This window comes from Siphateles boraxobius, unplaced genomic scaffold (genome assembly GCF_051911475.1).
Source record: "Siphateles boraxobius isolate OS27281-9 unplaced genomic scaffold, OSU_SipBor_1 7, whole genome shotgun sequence".
NCBI lineage: Eukaryota > Metazoa > Chordata > Actinopteri > Cypriniformes > Leuciscidae > Siphateles > Siphateles boraxobius.
In genome coordinates, this window is record NW_027509197.1 from 14735653 (window position 1) to 14750117 (window position 14465).

Below are 14465 nucleotides of genomic sequence, written 5' to 3' on the forward strand. Positions count from 1 at the left end.
CAAAGCCTGTATTTGGTAGAGGCCTGCTGAGTCCCACCGCCTCTCTTTAGAGCTGATGTATGCTGGAAAATGAAATCCAGAATCCAGCTTAAAGGGATGGACATTCTCCATGGATCAACATGCTCTCAAACAAAAGCATGCACATACTCGCACTCACAAGGACACATGTCCAGCAGGACGTACACCCCAGTGCATATGTAAGGGATCATGTGCAGTCAACCAGTCATTATCACAAAATAATGGGTCTTGTTTCAACCAGAAAGGGGTTTGTTTTGTGAAAACGATCGTCTGGCTGTATATTATCTCTTATATATTCACCAGAGTGAATGTAATTTTCCGTCCACATGGCTGTTTACCAAATAGATCAATGTGCATGAAATATTGATTTAAAGTTGAATTTCTTTCAATGTTTTATAAGTAACCCATACCGGAGAGTGCTAGGAGAGCCGTGAAACGGGTACATTGTTATGGAAAAAAAGTAGTACACCAGATGGACAGTAAATGTCGGTATATACTACTTATTCCACTGAAGACAGTTGAAGTTATGTTAATATTTTTTGTTGAATTAAAAATTCAAAGTAAAATTTTTATTTGTTAAATTATGTTACACATCAAAACTGTCCAGATAAAACTTAATTAAACCGCATTAACTGAATTAATACACAACTGGTCAAAAGTTTGGATTCAGTAAGATTTTAAATACGTTCATTTAGCAAGGATGCATTAAATTGGTCAAAAATTACAGTAAATTCATGTATAATGTTACTAAATTAGTAACATTATAAATGCATTTAAAGATTTAAAAAAAAAATGTAATGCTGATCTTTTTGACTTAATAATTTTTGAATAATTCTGAAAAACTGCATCATACTTCCACAAAAATAGCAATCAGAACAACTTTTTTTCAACATTCATATTGATGATAAGTGTTACTTGAGCACCAGATCAGCATATTATAATGATTTCTGAAGGATCATGTGACCCTGAAGATTGGAGTAATGATGGCTTTCCATCACAGGAATAAATTGCTTTTAAAAAATATATTAAAATAGAAGACAAACAGTTGTTTTAAATGTTAATAATATTTCATAGCATTACTGTTTTCACTGTAATTTTGATCAAATAAATGCAGCCTTGGTTAGCCTAAGAGACTTTTTTCAAAAACAACAACAACAACAACAACAAAACAAAAACCCCACAGTTGTGTTGTGCATCCATACATGTTGGGTGTTGGGGGAAAAATTCATGGTGTGTTCTTTTTTTTTTTTTTACATGTTGGAAATTGTTTGCCAAATATACAATTATTATGTATAATCGTGACCATGGAGCTCTGTGATCAACCAATCAGAATAAAGTATTTTAGAGCACAGAATCATAAACTCTCTTTCCATTAGATTACACAGTACAGTATAGTGAGCTGTGTGGGGAATCTCTCTTTATCTCTCTCTTAAGAAATATAAAGGCTCACGTAGTGTCTCGCTTGCCGTCACTCATACCGAAATAACTCACTTTTACAGTATACTCACTCAGATACAATCAGCTTCAGCTTCTGCTGGTAAGATGCAATAAATATTACGTCAACTTCCCCTACAGTCTAGTTGTGATCTTCTGTTACACAGATAGTGTCATTGGAACTGCATGGTATCTGTACATGATAATGTCTGGGTTTTTGGGGTACAGTAAATCAACCTGCACATGAGACCAGCACAGATGATATCTGCACCCATGGTAAAAAGGTCAAGGACAGAGCAGCTGCAGTATGAATTAAGACAGGTTATCACTGATCTAGAAAAAAAATCCTTCTTTCTGTTCTCCATGTGTCTGTGTCATAGGTGTCCAGAATCTGCCCAACCGGACACCATTCAACCCTGTTTACTGCCCTGTAGAAAAGATTGCATTGTGACTCCTTTCAGTGAATGGACAGCCTGCCCTACCACATGCCTGCCAGGTATTGATACAATCTCCTCACACAACCTTTAGCTGTGACATTTCAGTGGGACCTCACATACAGGGATAGTTCACCTGAAAATAAAAATGTATTTCCAAAACTGTTTGCTTTTATTTTTTCCTGTGGAACACATACGAAGACTGTTTTAATCTTCATAGTGATCATGTACGCTGTAAGATTTATATATTTATTTTTAAAGTTTTGATCATCTTATGTCAAAATACAGTAATATTGTGAAATATTAAGATGTTATTTATTAATGTGTTGGCAAAGCTGAATTTTTAGCATCATTACTCCAGTCTTCAGTGTCACATGATCCTTCAGAAAGAAATATAATATGCTAATCTGATGCTCAAGAAACATTTTTTATTATTACCAATGTTGAAAACAGAAAAAGAAAATGTGGAAACCGTGATACATATGAAAGAGCAGCATTATTTAAAAATAGAAATTTGAATAAAGACATTATAAATATCTTTACTGTCTCTTTTGATAAATGTAATGAGTCCTTACTGAATTAAAGGATGAATATATATATATATATATATATATATATATATATACTATATACGGTGTGCGTGTAAACCTCACTCCCCTGATCTCAAGTGGCACACTAACAATTGGTGCTAGAGACTGCGCCCGGGTCGAATCCCGCTCGGAGCGGGTCAAGTAGGACCGGTTACACCAGTCGTCAGTTGATCAAGTCATCATGTTACTGCATCCACAGTTAGAAGTGTCTTGAGATGCTCAATTGGGATTACAACATGTGCATTGGCTTGACTAACCTGAAATAAATGCTTTTTTAATGTTATTTGAGCTTAAGAAACAACATTTATGGGACCGTTCATGTCAGATTTAATTGCTGATTTTAAATGTTATTTAACATCTCAATCAGATTTCAGCATTTCCCCATTCTCTCTTATCTAATAATTTCCTTCTTTTCTTACGAGAAAAGTCATTATATGTACAGAGTTGGTTATTAGATTCTAAAATTCATTTGGTCCATGAGGACAGTATGTTGATAGTGAAAACAAGATTTCACACCAACCTACTGGGACGTGATGTCATACACTGCTGTAAAAGCATGTGAAAGCCGGACCACATACCATTTGTGTCATCCTCAGAGGGGCTTTTCTTACCAGCAGAAAAGTTTTATTACATTTAAATGAGACTATTAATTGACAATTACTTCCACTAAAGAAACCAGTAAACATGCATTTATGATGATTGAATCAAATGGTAACATTTGAAGAAAGGTTTTAAATAACTGATATCTCCTCTGTAAATAGTGTGCTTTACCCTGTTGGGTCTTCTGTTAATGAGATGGCCCTCTTAATTGTGCTATTATCAGTCTTTTAGTAATTAGCAATGCGTAATGAGCCTTACATCGTCTGCTAAATGAAGTCGTTACATCAGCTTAGGATCCATACAGTGAACTCCACCAGAGAATCATATCATTACCTCTTATCTAAAGAGCTCTTTGAATTGTTCCTGCTGCGGTAATCGCTGTCAGAATACTAATAATGTAAAAGATGAGTGAAAGTAATGTTTTCTTTCTGTGTGAACTGTGCAGTGAACAGCACCGTGCCCTCACAGTCACGATACAGGATCATCATCCAGCGGGCGGCCAATGGGGGTCAAGAGTGTCCAGATACTTTATATGAGGAGAGAGAATGTGAGGCGCTTCTGGTTTGTCCTACTTACAGGTGAATAAACTGCAGTCACACTTGTGGTTTACAAATTAATCAGCTTGTCTCATACAATGCCAGCCTGTTTTATTTCACTTTTGTGGAGTCAAAAAAACGTTTGCAAATCCACACAGCTGTTCAGAATCACATGCATGAAATACATAAATGTATTATACGCTGTTTTGTAAACACAATACTTTCCACAAAATACGCAAGTCACACGTTGTAGCTGTAATTTACTGAGCAAGTAAATGCCAAGCTATTTGCAAGTTTCTCCAGCTCATGAATAAATGTGAATGCGATTGAGCAGTTGTAATAACTTCTGAAATTGCTATTCTGGAAGGTTTATTCACAAATAGAAGTATGTTGATTTGTTAATGCAATCATAGCTATATCAGACAGCATTTTGTTTCTATAAACTCACCCATAAAAAAACATGTTTTATACAAACATTTCAAAAGGGATAATCTGTATGACTCTTTCAGGCTTTTACACCATGCAAATAAACATCAGCTAATGCTTCTGAATGCCTGAAAAAGCACTTGTCATAAGATAAGGCCACAAGGTTTCTTGAATGAGGCTCCACTCACATACACTATGTTTGAGGTCAGGAAAAAAAATCCTGAAAGAAATGAATAATTTGATATGGCAAGGATACATTCAATGTAGGTAAAATAGACGTTCTATTCATCACAGGTTTCATAAAACTGATAATTATATGTTGATCATGTATGATTATCAAACATGTTGATAATTATACATCTTTCTTGAGCATCAATTCAACATATTAGACTGATTTCTGAAGGATCATGTGACACTGGAGACTGGAGTAATGAGGCTGGAAATGTACCACTTTATTTTAACTTTACCATCACAGGAATTAATTACATTTTACAAAATATTCAAATAGAAAACAGACCTTTAAAATTGTATTTCACAATATTACTGTGTTTACTGTATTTGTGATCAAATAAATGTAGCTTAGGTGAGCATACTCCACTCCATCACATCCACTAATGTTCACTCATCATTCATGTTAAGAATGAAAATAGTTCAGAAGATTCTAAATGAAATGGGAATTTAATTGAAATGAAAAGTATGTATTTGAAATAAAAATTAAATCATCTCATGAGAGGCGTAGTGTTGTAGTCAAGACCATCTAAACAGAGATCAAGTCAAAACCATGACAAAACCAAAACTTTGAGGGGTTGATACCAAGACAAAACCAAGGCAGGGTGAAACTGAGTCAAGACCAAGAGTCTTCTTAAATTCATCTAAAAGATCCACATATACTGCCTGAGAAACGTCTGATATTTAATCAATAACTACAATTTGAATAATAATAAAACACTACCTGTCAAAGTAAATCAATAACAACAAAATTCATCTTTCCACTGCTGAGTTGGCACAGGAGTTGTGTCTGAATTGGTACAATCTACATAAATAATGTTGAGATTAATGTTTTAAAAATAAAATCAATTGAGATACTGCTGAATTATATCTTATGTTATAAGCTCTCATACAAGTAGTTTTTTGCAATCATAAATTAAATTTTGTGCCCATTTGTATTAATTTGTGACCTGGCACAACAGTAACAATACATTTATTTCACTTAATTTTTTTGTTACAAATAACAAAACAAAACAAAAACAGAAATAAGTTATTGATTGCATTTGGAGCAGCAAGTTTTAAATCCAATCATATTAATGATGTTAACAAATAAATCAGATAATTGTTACACACCGTCTAGGGGGAAGGGGCAACATGAAAGAGTCAGAGATTTGCAAGGATTTCAAACAAAAAGTTATTTAATTTCTTTATTTGGGACTTATGGTTCAGGAGATGACCAAGCCAAAATAACAAACAAAAACAACCTTGTCTTTAAACCTCTTTCCTAAACCCTAAACCAAAAGAAAAGAAAATGAGAATACAATCTGTAAACCTTACTCCCTAACCAAAAACAGAGTTCAAAGAGTTTACAATAAAAAAAGATTGGCGTCAAGCTCCCTGCTTTCCCAAAAATCAATATTTACAATATATTTACAATCAGGCAAACAAACTGAAAAGGGCAGTCCAAATCAGTGTCAGTAAACAGGCAAAGGGTCAAATATACCAAGGGGGATATTGTTTGATTTGTGAACTGTTTGTATCTGAATGAGTACTCACAGTCTCAAAACACTCAAATACTCTTAACAGTCTCAAATCACAAGCTCTCTGTCTGCTCAAACACAAAACCCACTCTGTCTGTAGAGGAAATTATGACGTGTCTTTTAAAACACTCTGCACCAATCAGGATAGAGCATCAATCACCCTGCAGGAACCAATGAGATGACGTTCCTAGACAGACATACAGAGAGACTCATAAAACAACAGAGTAATAACAAAATACAAACCATAGGGTTGTGACATAATGCACTGGCAATTTGATGATATCCAGATCCAGATACCGCAGATCTAAAATAAAATCCTCCTTGAGTTCTCAAAGTCTGAGAACGAGACAAGATCATGTCCTTCAAAAATGGTCTCGGGACTACAACACTAGTACCGGTATATCTTATAATATTTCAGTAAAGTGGACAGTTGAGAACTTGCATGGAATATTTGCACTTGTGAATGTATTACTTCATATTAACCAATGACCACTCTGATCTGCAGATGTCAGCATCTGCCATTGAAATCCTTTGTAATTAAAACTATTGTCAAGAAACTGTTTAGTATGCTGAAACAAAGTCATTTGTTTAATGCAGCACATCATTACCACTGGTTTATAGGATTTATTTAAGGCTCACCATTTTTTCTCATTTGCAAGGCTAAACTAAACAAATTTTCCTGTAAATGCCCCCTGAATACAAAGGCAATTCATTAATTCCATATATCATGAAAACACTGTGACAGTATCATGCTGGTTAATACTGATTTAAGTATCGTAAGTGTAAGACTTCTATTGATATGCATTGGGTTTACACTGGAAGGTCTGCTTACATGTGTACGTATTTGTGATTTCCAGGTCATTTCTGGTATTATATGCCTTTTATTACCTCAATAATACCTATAGTATATTTATAGTATATGCATATCTTAGACTAAAAATGTGACTTTTTCCCAATATCAAACCATCACTACAAATCTTGATCTCTTTTTCAGATGGAAGGCACACAGATGGCATCCATGTACTCTGGTCCCAGATTCTGTCCAGCAGGGAATGACGGGAGCGAGTGAATCGTGTGGTAAAGGATTAGAGATGAGAGGTAAGAGAAGTTTGTTTCATGTAAAAGAGTCAATTGTCATGGTATGCTACATAGCCACCTGTTGTTGCTCTGCCTTTGAGCTATATGCATCGCTGTGCACATATATGAATGTGTTCATTGCTTTGAGCTCTGCTTTGTTCATTGGCGCTGTACAGTGTGTGAAGTGTTTATGCAGCATGCCGCAACTCCCGGTGTGATTATGACAGAATGGAAGTGAAAGCTGTCAAACATCAGAGACAATGTAAGAGGAACAGTCTGCCTTTGGGGCAGAGATGCTTTAAAAAAAAACATACCCAAACTTTGTGATTTACAGAGCTGTTCTGTGCGTGTGATGTTGGTAATATAAACAAATTCTGTGTAGAACTATCAACATATTCTGACATGTTAGTGCAAATGTGCAAATTATCGATATTATTCTGAGTATAGTACAGTTTCTGAGGAAGTATATTATAGGACGAATGTGTGAAATTTTTTTGTTTGTTATTTTTTTCAGAAATATTGAAACCTATTCAAATAATATTTTATTTTAAAGTCCATATATATATATTAGCTCTCAAAGCACTAATTTATTAGTTGTTGATGAAAATAAGTGCATTAAATAGAATGCTACACATGTCGTCCTGGTTGCGTATGCAACCCACCGTTCCCTGAAGGAGGGAACGGAGGACGTAGTCGACGGTCGACTGAATTGGGATCTCGCTAGAGAGCCTGTCTTCTTCGAGTACTATTGAACGAGCCAATGTAATTGGCGTGCGTGATTCGCATCACACACTCCGCCCCCGCGGCGCGGGTATAAATACGGAAGTGGATGCACGCACTAGTTGCTTTTCGCTGAGGAGCCGAGAGTAACCCGGGGTCAGCGGTGGTCCAGCGGTAGTGGCAAGGGGACTACGTCCTCCGTTCCCTCCTTCAGGGAACGGTGGGTTGCATACGCAACCAGGACGTTCCCTTTCAGTCGAGAACGTCAGACGTAGTCGACGGTCGACTGAATTGGGATCACCCATTGAACACGCCACTAACGCTGCCACCTTCCAGTGCCTAAACCAAAGCCTCCTGATGCCCCCGCAAACTTAAGGCGGGGAAGGACAGGGCTTAGGCCAGGGAAGTCACTGCTGTTCCTACAGGACCACTGGGAAAGCGTTCCCCGTACGTTGGAAGGAAGGGACGCTGCGGAAGCCACATCCAACCCAGAGGGAGGTAATGTGGAGAATACACATATGAACTGGGCGGAAACCGGGCAGTCTAACATATGGAATGTCACTGGGGTGGCTCCAGCCTAAGACGGGGGGAGACACACCGGACAGTGACGGCAGAGAGACTCTGCCGAGGGAAGACACGGGCTCACCGCAGGGAGCCGTATCGTGGAAGAATACACATATGGGGTCACCGAAGGGACCGCAACATATGGACCCAGCCTAACACAGGTTCCACACTGCTTACGAGTGGTAGGCCTAACACCAGACGTTCCGCACGTCCGACGTCGGAGGGGTGTGGAGGAACTCAACAGGGTTCAATTTTAAGGGAACTCAACTGGAGTAGAAAGGCGCACGTATCCAGTCCATAGGAGGGAAATGGCGCAGCAAGCCGACACTTGAACCGGGCTCACGGTGAAACTGGCTTCATGAGAAGGGAGCCCACGGGAGGCAGCGGTTCAACTAGGTTTCGTCCAGCCCCCAACTCTAGAATCTGTTTTAGCAAAGCATATCGTCAACGCCCAGGCGGAGCACTTTACACTCATCATAGAGGAGCTCAACACCTAAGTGGACATGTTGCATCTCGGACCTTTGCCGAAATGAAGGCAAGCACTAAGTGCAACTTTGCATGGAAACAGCCTTCCCTCTCTGCTGAATTCCAACAGATATTTGAAGAGCTGGTCTGAGGTCTATGACTTGCATTCTGTACACGTCCAAGCGAACGGACAGAGAAGCCAGGGCTGGATCTGCCTCCTCCAGGGCAGCGCTTGCAGGCTCACCACCTGCTCCTATTACGGGAGAGGTAGGAACCTTGGGCACAATCTGAGCCGGGGTCTCAGCTTGTGAGAGTTAGCCGGCCCAGACTCCAGGCACAATACGTTGACCGAAAGCGAGCAAGTCCCTACCCTCTAGTAGAGACCACGCGAGCAGGAGAACTGATATAACAGAATTTTTAACTCACTGCCTGCAGTGGCTCAGGGGCGGTCTCTGCAGTGCAGTCGCACCAGGGACAAGGCCCAAGAGGATAAAGAGGGACACAAGGATTTACAAGACCTTGCTCCTCAGGAACCTGACGATCAGAACGTGCTTCTGCATACTTCTGCAACACGATGAGCGTCGTTTAAACACCGAGGCAACATCATTTTGAGGGTGAAGGAAAACAGCCTACTGCAACCCATTTTGCAGGAAAGAGAGCACTGAAGTGATCGAAAGCTTTCAGGATCTCCTCTGGAGAGAAGACGCACTCAACGACTAGGTTCCACTTCTAAAGGCGTAAGCACGCTACCCAATTCTAGGGGGTGCTCGCAGAAGTGATGGTAACTATCACATGTTCTTGTGATAGCCACCTGAACCTCCGCGTTCAGATGTAAGACCGCCCGGAATCTCCGGGGGAAGAACGCGTGTGCCATCGTGCCCCGTCCCCGAAAGAGTTTTCAGGGGAAGTCAGGAAGGCTGTTGAAGGGAACCAGGTCTAGTTGGGCCAATAAGGGGCAACTATGAAGACCTGTTCCTCTCCTGACTTGGCACGTAGGTGCAAGCGACGGGCGCAAAAGACAGGAGCATTGCTCAACACAACATGTGAAGATCACTGGGCTTCAGGAGCATTTTCTGCTCAGCACTTGGGTGTGACAAGTTCACTGAGCTTCAGGAGCATTCCTGCTCAACACCTGAGTGTGATAAACTCACCGAGCTTCAGGAGCATTTCTGCTCAACACTTGAGTGCGAAGAACTTCACTGAACGACAGGAGCATTTCTGCTCAGCACTTGAGTGTGACAAGTTCACTGAGCTTCAGGAGCATTACTGCTCAACACCTGAGTGTGATAAACTCACTGAGCTGCAGGAGCATTTCTGCTCAACACTTGAGTGCGAAGAACTTCACTGAGCACCAGGAGCATTTCTGCTCAGCACTGCGTGTGACGAATTCACTGAGCTACCTGTGATGAACTCACAGAGCTACAGGAGCATTGCTGCTCAACACCTGAGTGCGATGAACTTCACTGAGTTTCAGGAGCAATTCTGCTCAACATGAAGAGTGATGATTTCACTGACTTGCAGGCGCAAGGCGACCATGAGTCGCAGTCACTTTTAGAAGGCTCACTGGGGTTAAACGCATTTCTGCGGGCCCCTGGGGCAGCTGAGACCCAGTGTTTGTCCAAGGGTAGTCCGCTCGGTTTACCCAAACACTGGCGGAAAAATAAAACCGGGGGGGCAACTGAGCGGCCCCGGAATGGTCATGACCCAGCCGGACCCTGGGGATGGAGTCTCCACTTGCCCTGGCTATAACTGTCGTGAGGCTCGATGGCGGCACGATTGAGTAAGCGTGAGGAGTGGAACAAGGCGCCCTCAGAAGCGTCTGACTCCAAGGAGGGGGTGACGGGTGAGTTTGTGACATGCAGGGGAAGCTTGCGCAACGGTCGCAATGTCTAACAACTCGAGGCACGAATGCCCGTGTAGTCGGGGGTCGCCCAGGCCCCCGTTAAAACACGCCCTTTGTACATGGCCCCACTGTTGAAGAGGGTTTGGCAGCAGACCGGGATGAACTATAGTCACACAGGGTGAGCTGCTCTGCCACGGTCACCTCGGGACTCGATCGTGAAGCTAGCGCTGAAGCGGTCACATATGGAGGAAGCCAAAGGCTGCGACTACCATATACCCCAGGAGCCTCTGAAAGTTCTTTCAGTGGGACCCTTTCTCACTTCAACACCAGCTGAACACATTCTCATTGGAGAGACATGTTGGACCGAGTACCTCTCCAAAACTAAGAAAGAGATACTCAGCCCGTGGGCGAGACTACTCTCTTCCAGTTGACCTGACGACCCAACGGGCTCTGGAGCACTCGAGGGGAAGGACACTGTACTGATACTCCACCCTTAGACGCAACACACAGGATGGCCTGCGGTGCGGGAGGTAGAGATCTGAAGCACATGTCTTTCAGGTCAAAGCTGCAGACCAATCTTGGGCCAAGATGGTCACGACCCACCCCCTAGTAGCACGAAGAACGAGTTTACAACTGGCCTTCGTACCGGCTGGAGGAACGGCTATATCAAATCCTTCGCCAGCAGGATAAGATAAGCACGCACAAGTCAGGAGCACTGCTCAACACTCGGTGTGATGAATATCACTGAATTTTCAGGAGCACGTCTGCTCAACACCTAATGTGATGACTATCACTGACTTGAGCGGGGTAGCCGAGCCTGAGGTGGGGCAGCAAAGTAGAGAGAGTGGTGTTAGTGTGCTGTGCAACACTTACCTGTCTCCACAAGCGGCAGGGGGCGCGTGAGAAGGCGGATGACCGGGTCCTCGAACGCACCAAGCTGCCTGCTGGCGACCAAGGGGGAGCTGAGGGGTGTAAGGCTATACAGGGTCACACCCGCCAGACTGGCCCTCTTGGGACCCAGGAACAGATGAAATTGCTCTCTCTTTGAAGTGTGGGTACCGCTTGCTCCGCTTTTTTTTTTTTTTTTTTTTAGGGAGCCAGCGGCGGAACAGACACACACACAAACAAAGGCTCCACCCGGCCCTCACCCGGGGGGAGGGAGTGATCGTGCCACTCCAAGAGCATCTCATCCATTCCTGGGCGGCCCGCTCCAGAATGCTTTCGCTGTCGCTTGCCACCTGGCTTGGCAGCGCCTGGAGTCGGGCTGGGCGTCTCTACTACGGCCGGCTCCATGCTGAGGCCTGGGTGGAGGCTGCTGCGGAGGGCCAGCAGGAGCGGCGGCCGGAGAACGGCCACGGCGACGAGCAGGCGGAGGAGCTGCCACCGGCGGCGGGTGGAGGCAGCAGCTGGCCACCGGGGCAGGATGTGCCGGATGACCTCCGTCTGCGCTTGAGCGGCAGAGAACTGTTTGATGCAGTTCTCCACCGCGTCGCCGACCAGCCCAACCTGGGAAATTGGGGAGACCAGGAACCGAACCTTGTCCGCATCCGCCATACCAACCAGGCTGAGCCAAAGAAGGCGCTACTGGACCACCAAGGTGGACATCGCCAGACCGATCACACACGCTACGACACCCGTACCCCGGAGGGTGAGGTCGGATGCAGTGCGGTGCTCACCTATGAGCGCACGGTCTGGATTACCCTCGTGCATGCCATGGGTGCCCTAGCCTGCAGCAACGCCATGGCACGCAAGAGGAAGGGGCTTGCCCACAGGCTTTGTAAGCTCTGCCCGTCGGAACAGACGAAACTCACAGGCCTTAGGGGGGAGACGAGGATCCCCCCAAAAGGCAGCGGCACAGGTGCACCTGTGTCGACAGACCGCTCCAATGGAGGGACACCTCGCAACCCTTCACCGTTCCTCCATCAAGGGTAATGAGGGGGAAAAGCTATTCAGGCAGTTTCTGGCAGAGAAAGATGCTGTTCACCACCTGATAAGCTCTCCATGCATTTCGGGAAAGAAAGGCACTGGGGCGGCGAGCTGAGAACCAGCGCGGTCCGCCCCAAGATACCAAACTCCAGATTCCAACCGAGACTGAACGGGACACGGTGGAGGTTCCACTCGAGCCCGGCAGCCTCGGCGGCCCGTTTCAGCATAGCTGATAATTCTGGATCCGGCTCGGGCAACATTGAACTCCCGGAGGGAGACAATGCAGCCGAGTCATCATCTCTAGAAGTCAGCTCACCCTCCGATGCTGCAATCGGCGTCCTGTCCTCCAGGGGAGCCCCGAGTGAAACCGCTGGCCCACCCATTACAGATGGACCAGCAGACAACACAGGAGGCTCCAGTGGTTGCAGTGGAAGGGAGGAGTGAGGAGCCCACAGGGAATGGTTACCGGGCGGGACATCCAACACTATCCTCCGGTCACCCATCCCACACAGCACCCGAGGGTGGGGCATGGTAATGGGGACTCGCTCTCCGCGAACGAAGGCGAGTCTCGCCCTCAACACTGCGACAGTCATGTTCCCACAGTGAAAACATGAGCTGTCCACAAAAGCTGTCTCAGCGTGCTGTAAGCCAAACACGTGACACAACAGTTGTGACCATCAGAGAGAGACAGGGAACGACCGCACCCAGAAACGCACGGGCGGAATGACATCTTGAAAAAGACGCAAACGCACCCGTGTTGCTCTTTCAGAAAATAGGACCGTCACCAGTGCCGGAGCACACAGGGGAATGACCGCGGCAACACTGAACAGAGAACTGAAACAGTGAAGCACTCACTTTTCCGCCCTCTATCCAGCCATCAACACACATTTAGAAATTTGTTGCTGTTAAAACAGCAGTTGAGAGCTCAAAGCTCGCGATCACCGCTGCACTCGCGCTGTAGAACACCAGCACTGGGAGAGTCTTCCTGAAGAACACCGACACACTCGCTCGTTGTAGACAACAGCACTCTCAGAGACATCAAACGATCGGCTCCGAAGCGAAAGGCAACTAGTGCGTGCATCCACTTCCGTATTTATACCCGCGCCGCGGGGGCGGAGTGTGTGATGCGAATCACGCACGCCAATTACATTGGCTCGTTCAATAGTACTCGAAGAAGACAGGCTCTCTAGCGAGATCCCAATTCAGTCGACCGTCGACTACGTCTGACGTTCTCGACTGAAAGGGAACATTAGTTCCATGTCCTTTCACAAAAGTAGAATTTTTTTTTTTTTTGTGGAAAATATGTGTATTGCTATTTTAATTTACATGTTAAGCAATAGTTGATAATGATGTATTGTAGTTATTATAAAGTGCTAACATAAAAGAGTATGAAAACTCAAAATGGGAAGCCTATCAAAATAATTTGACTAATAAATGGATTTTTCAAATAGCTTTAGTAACTTTCAAACATATGTTCCATGGAAACCTTGAATTTGTTGAGATCAAATTAAAATAAATGATTGTATCCAGAAGTTATTACTTTTAGACACAATGTAGTGTGACATTTTACTGACCTTCCCCAGTTTATCAGAATATCATATTGGTACAATGGAAGAAAGCTGACATTTTTGTGCCGAGTCAAAGGTCAGTATTATTCCAGATATTGAGTGCATTCATTAAAATTAATGAGGCCATTCATTAAAAATCACAAGTCTGTGTAAATGTTATCCTGCAATGGAAGATTCAAATAGGCACTAGTACGTATAGTATGTGTGCCCCCCTGGCAAGGTTAGGATACGGATTACATGAAGATGGACTGCAGAGAGCACTTGCCTGTGTGCAGATTCAATTTCATGGTTTATTTAAACAAGCACTTGACAGGGTTGACCTCCCCTTGGATCTCACTGCATGAGGGCATGAATTAAAGTAAACAACAAATCTTGGCTAATTTACAAATGTTCACCAATTCATTCCTGCTTTTTATTCCACAAGAACTAACAGTGAGTACCGCCACCACAACAGCAATAAGCTCTTGTTGTTTTACCTTAGTCTAGTGATTAAAAATTACGCAGGTTGTTTATGTA

The 14465-nt window shown here is 43.5% G+C and overlaps 1 protein-coding gene across 3 annotated transcripts in view; it reads left to right on the top strand.

Moving 5' to 3' along the window:
* thsd7ba (thrombospondin, type I, domain containing 7Ba) overlaps positions 1-14465 on the top strand; it is a 300618-nt gene that overhangs the window by 190591 nt on the left and 95562 nt on the right. For all 3 annotated transcript variants that reach the window (XM_077216170.1, XM_077216171.1, XM_077216172.1), the window contains 3 exons: positions 1833-1948; positions 3522-3654; positions 6781-6884. In XM_077216170.1, the coding sequence (XP_077072285.1) occupies positions 1833-1948; positions 3522-3654; positions 6781-6884 (353 nt within the window). The remainder of the gene's footprint in view (positions 1-1832; positions 1949-3521; positions 3655-6780; positions 6885-14465) is intronic.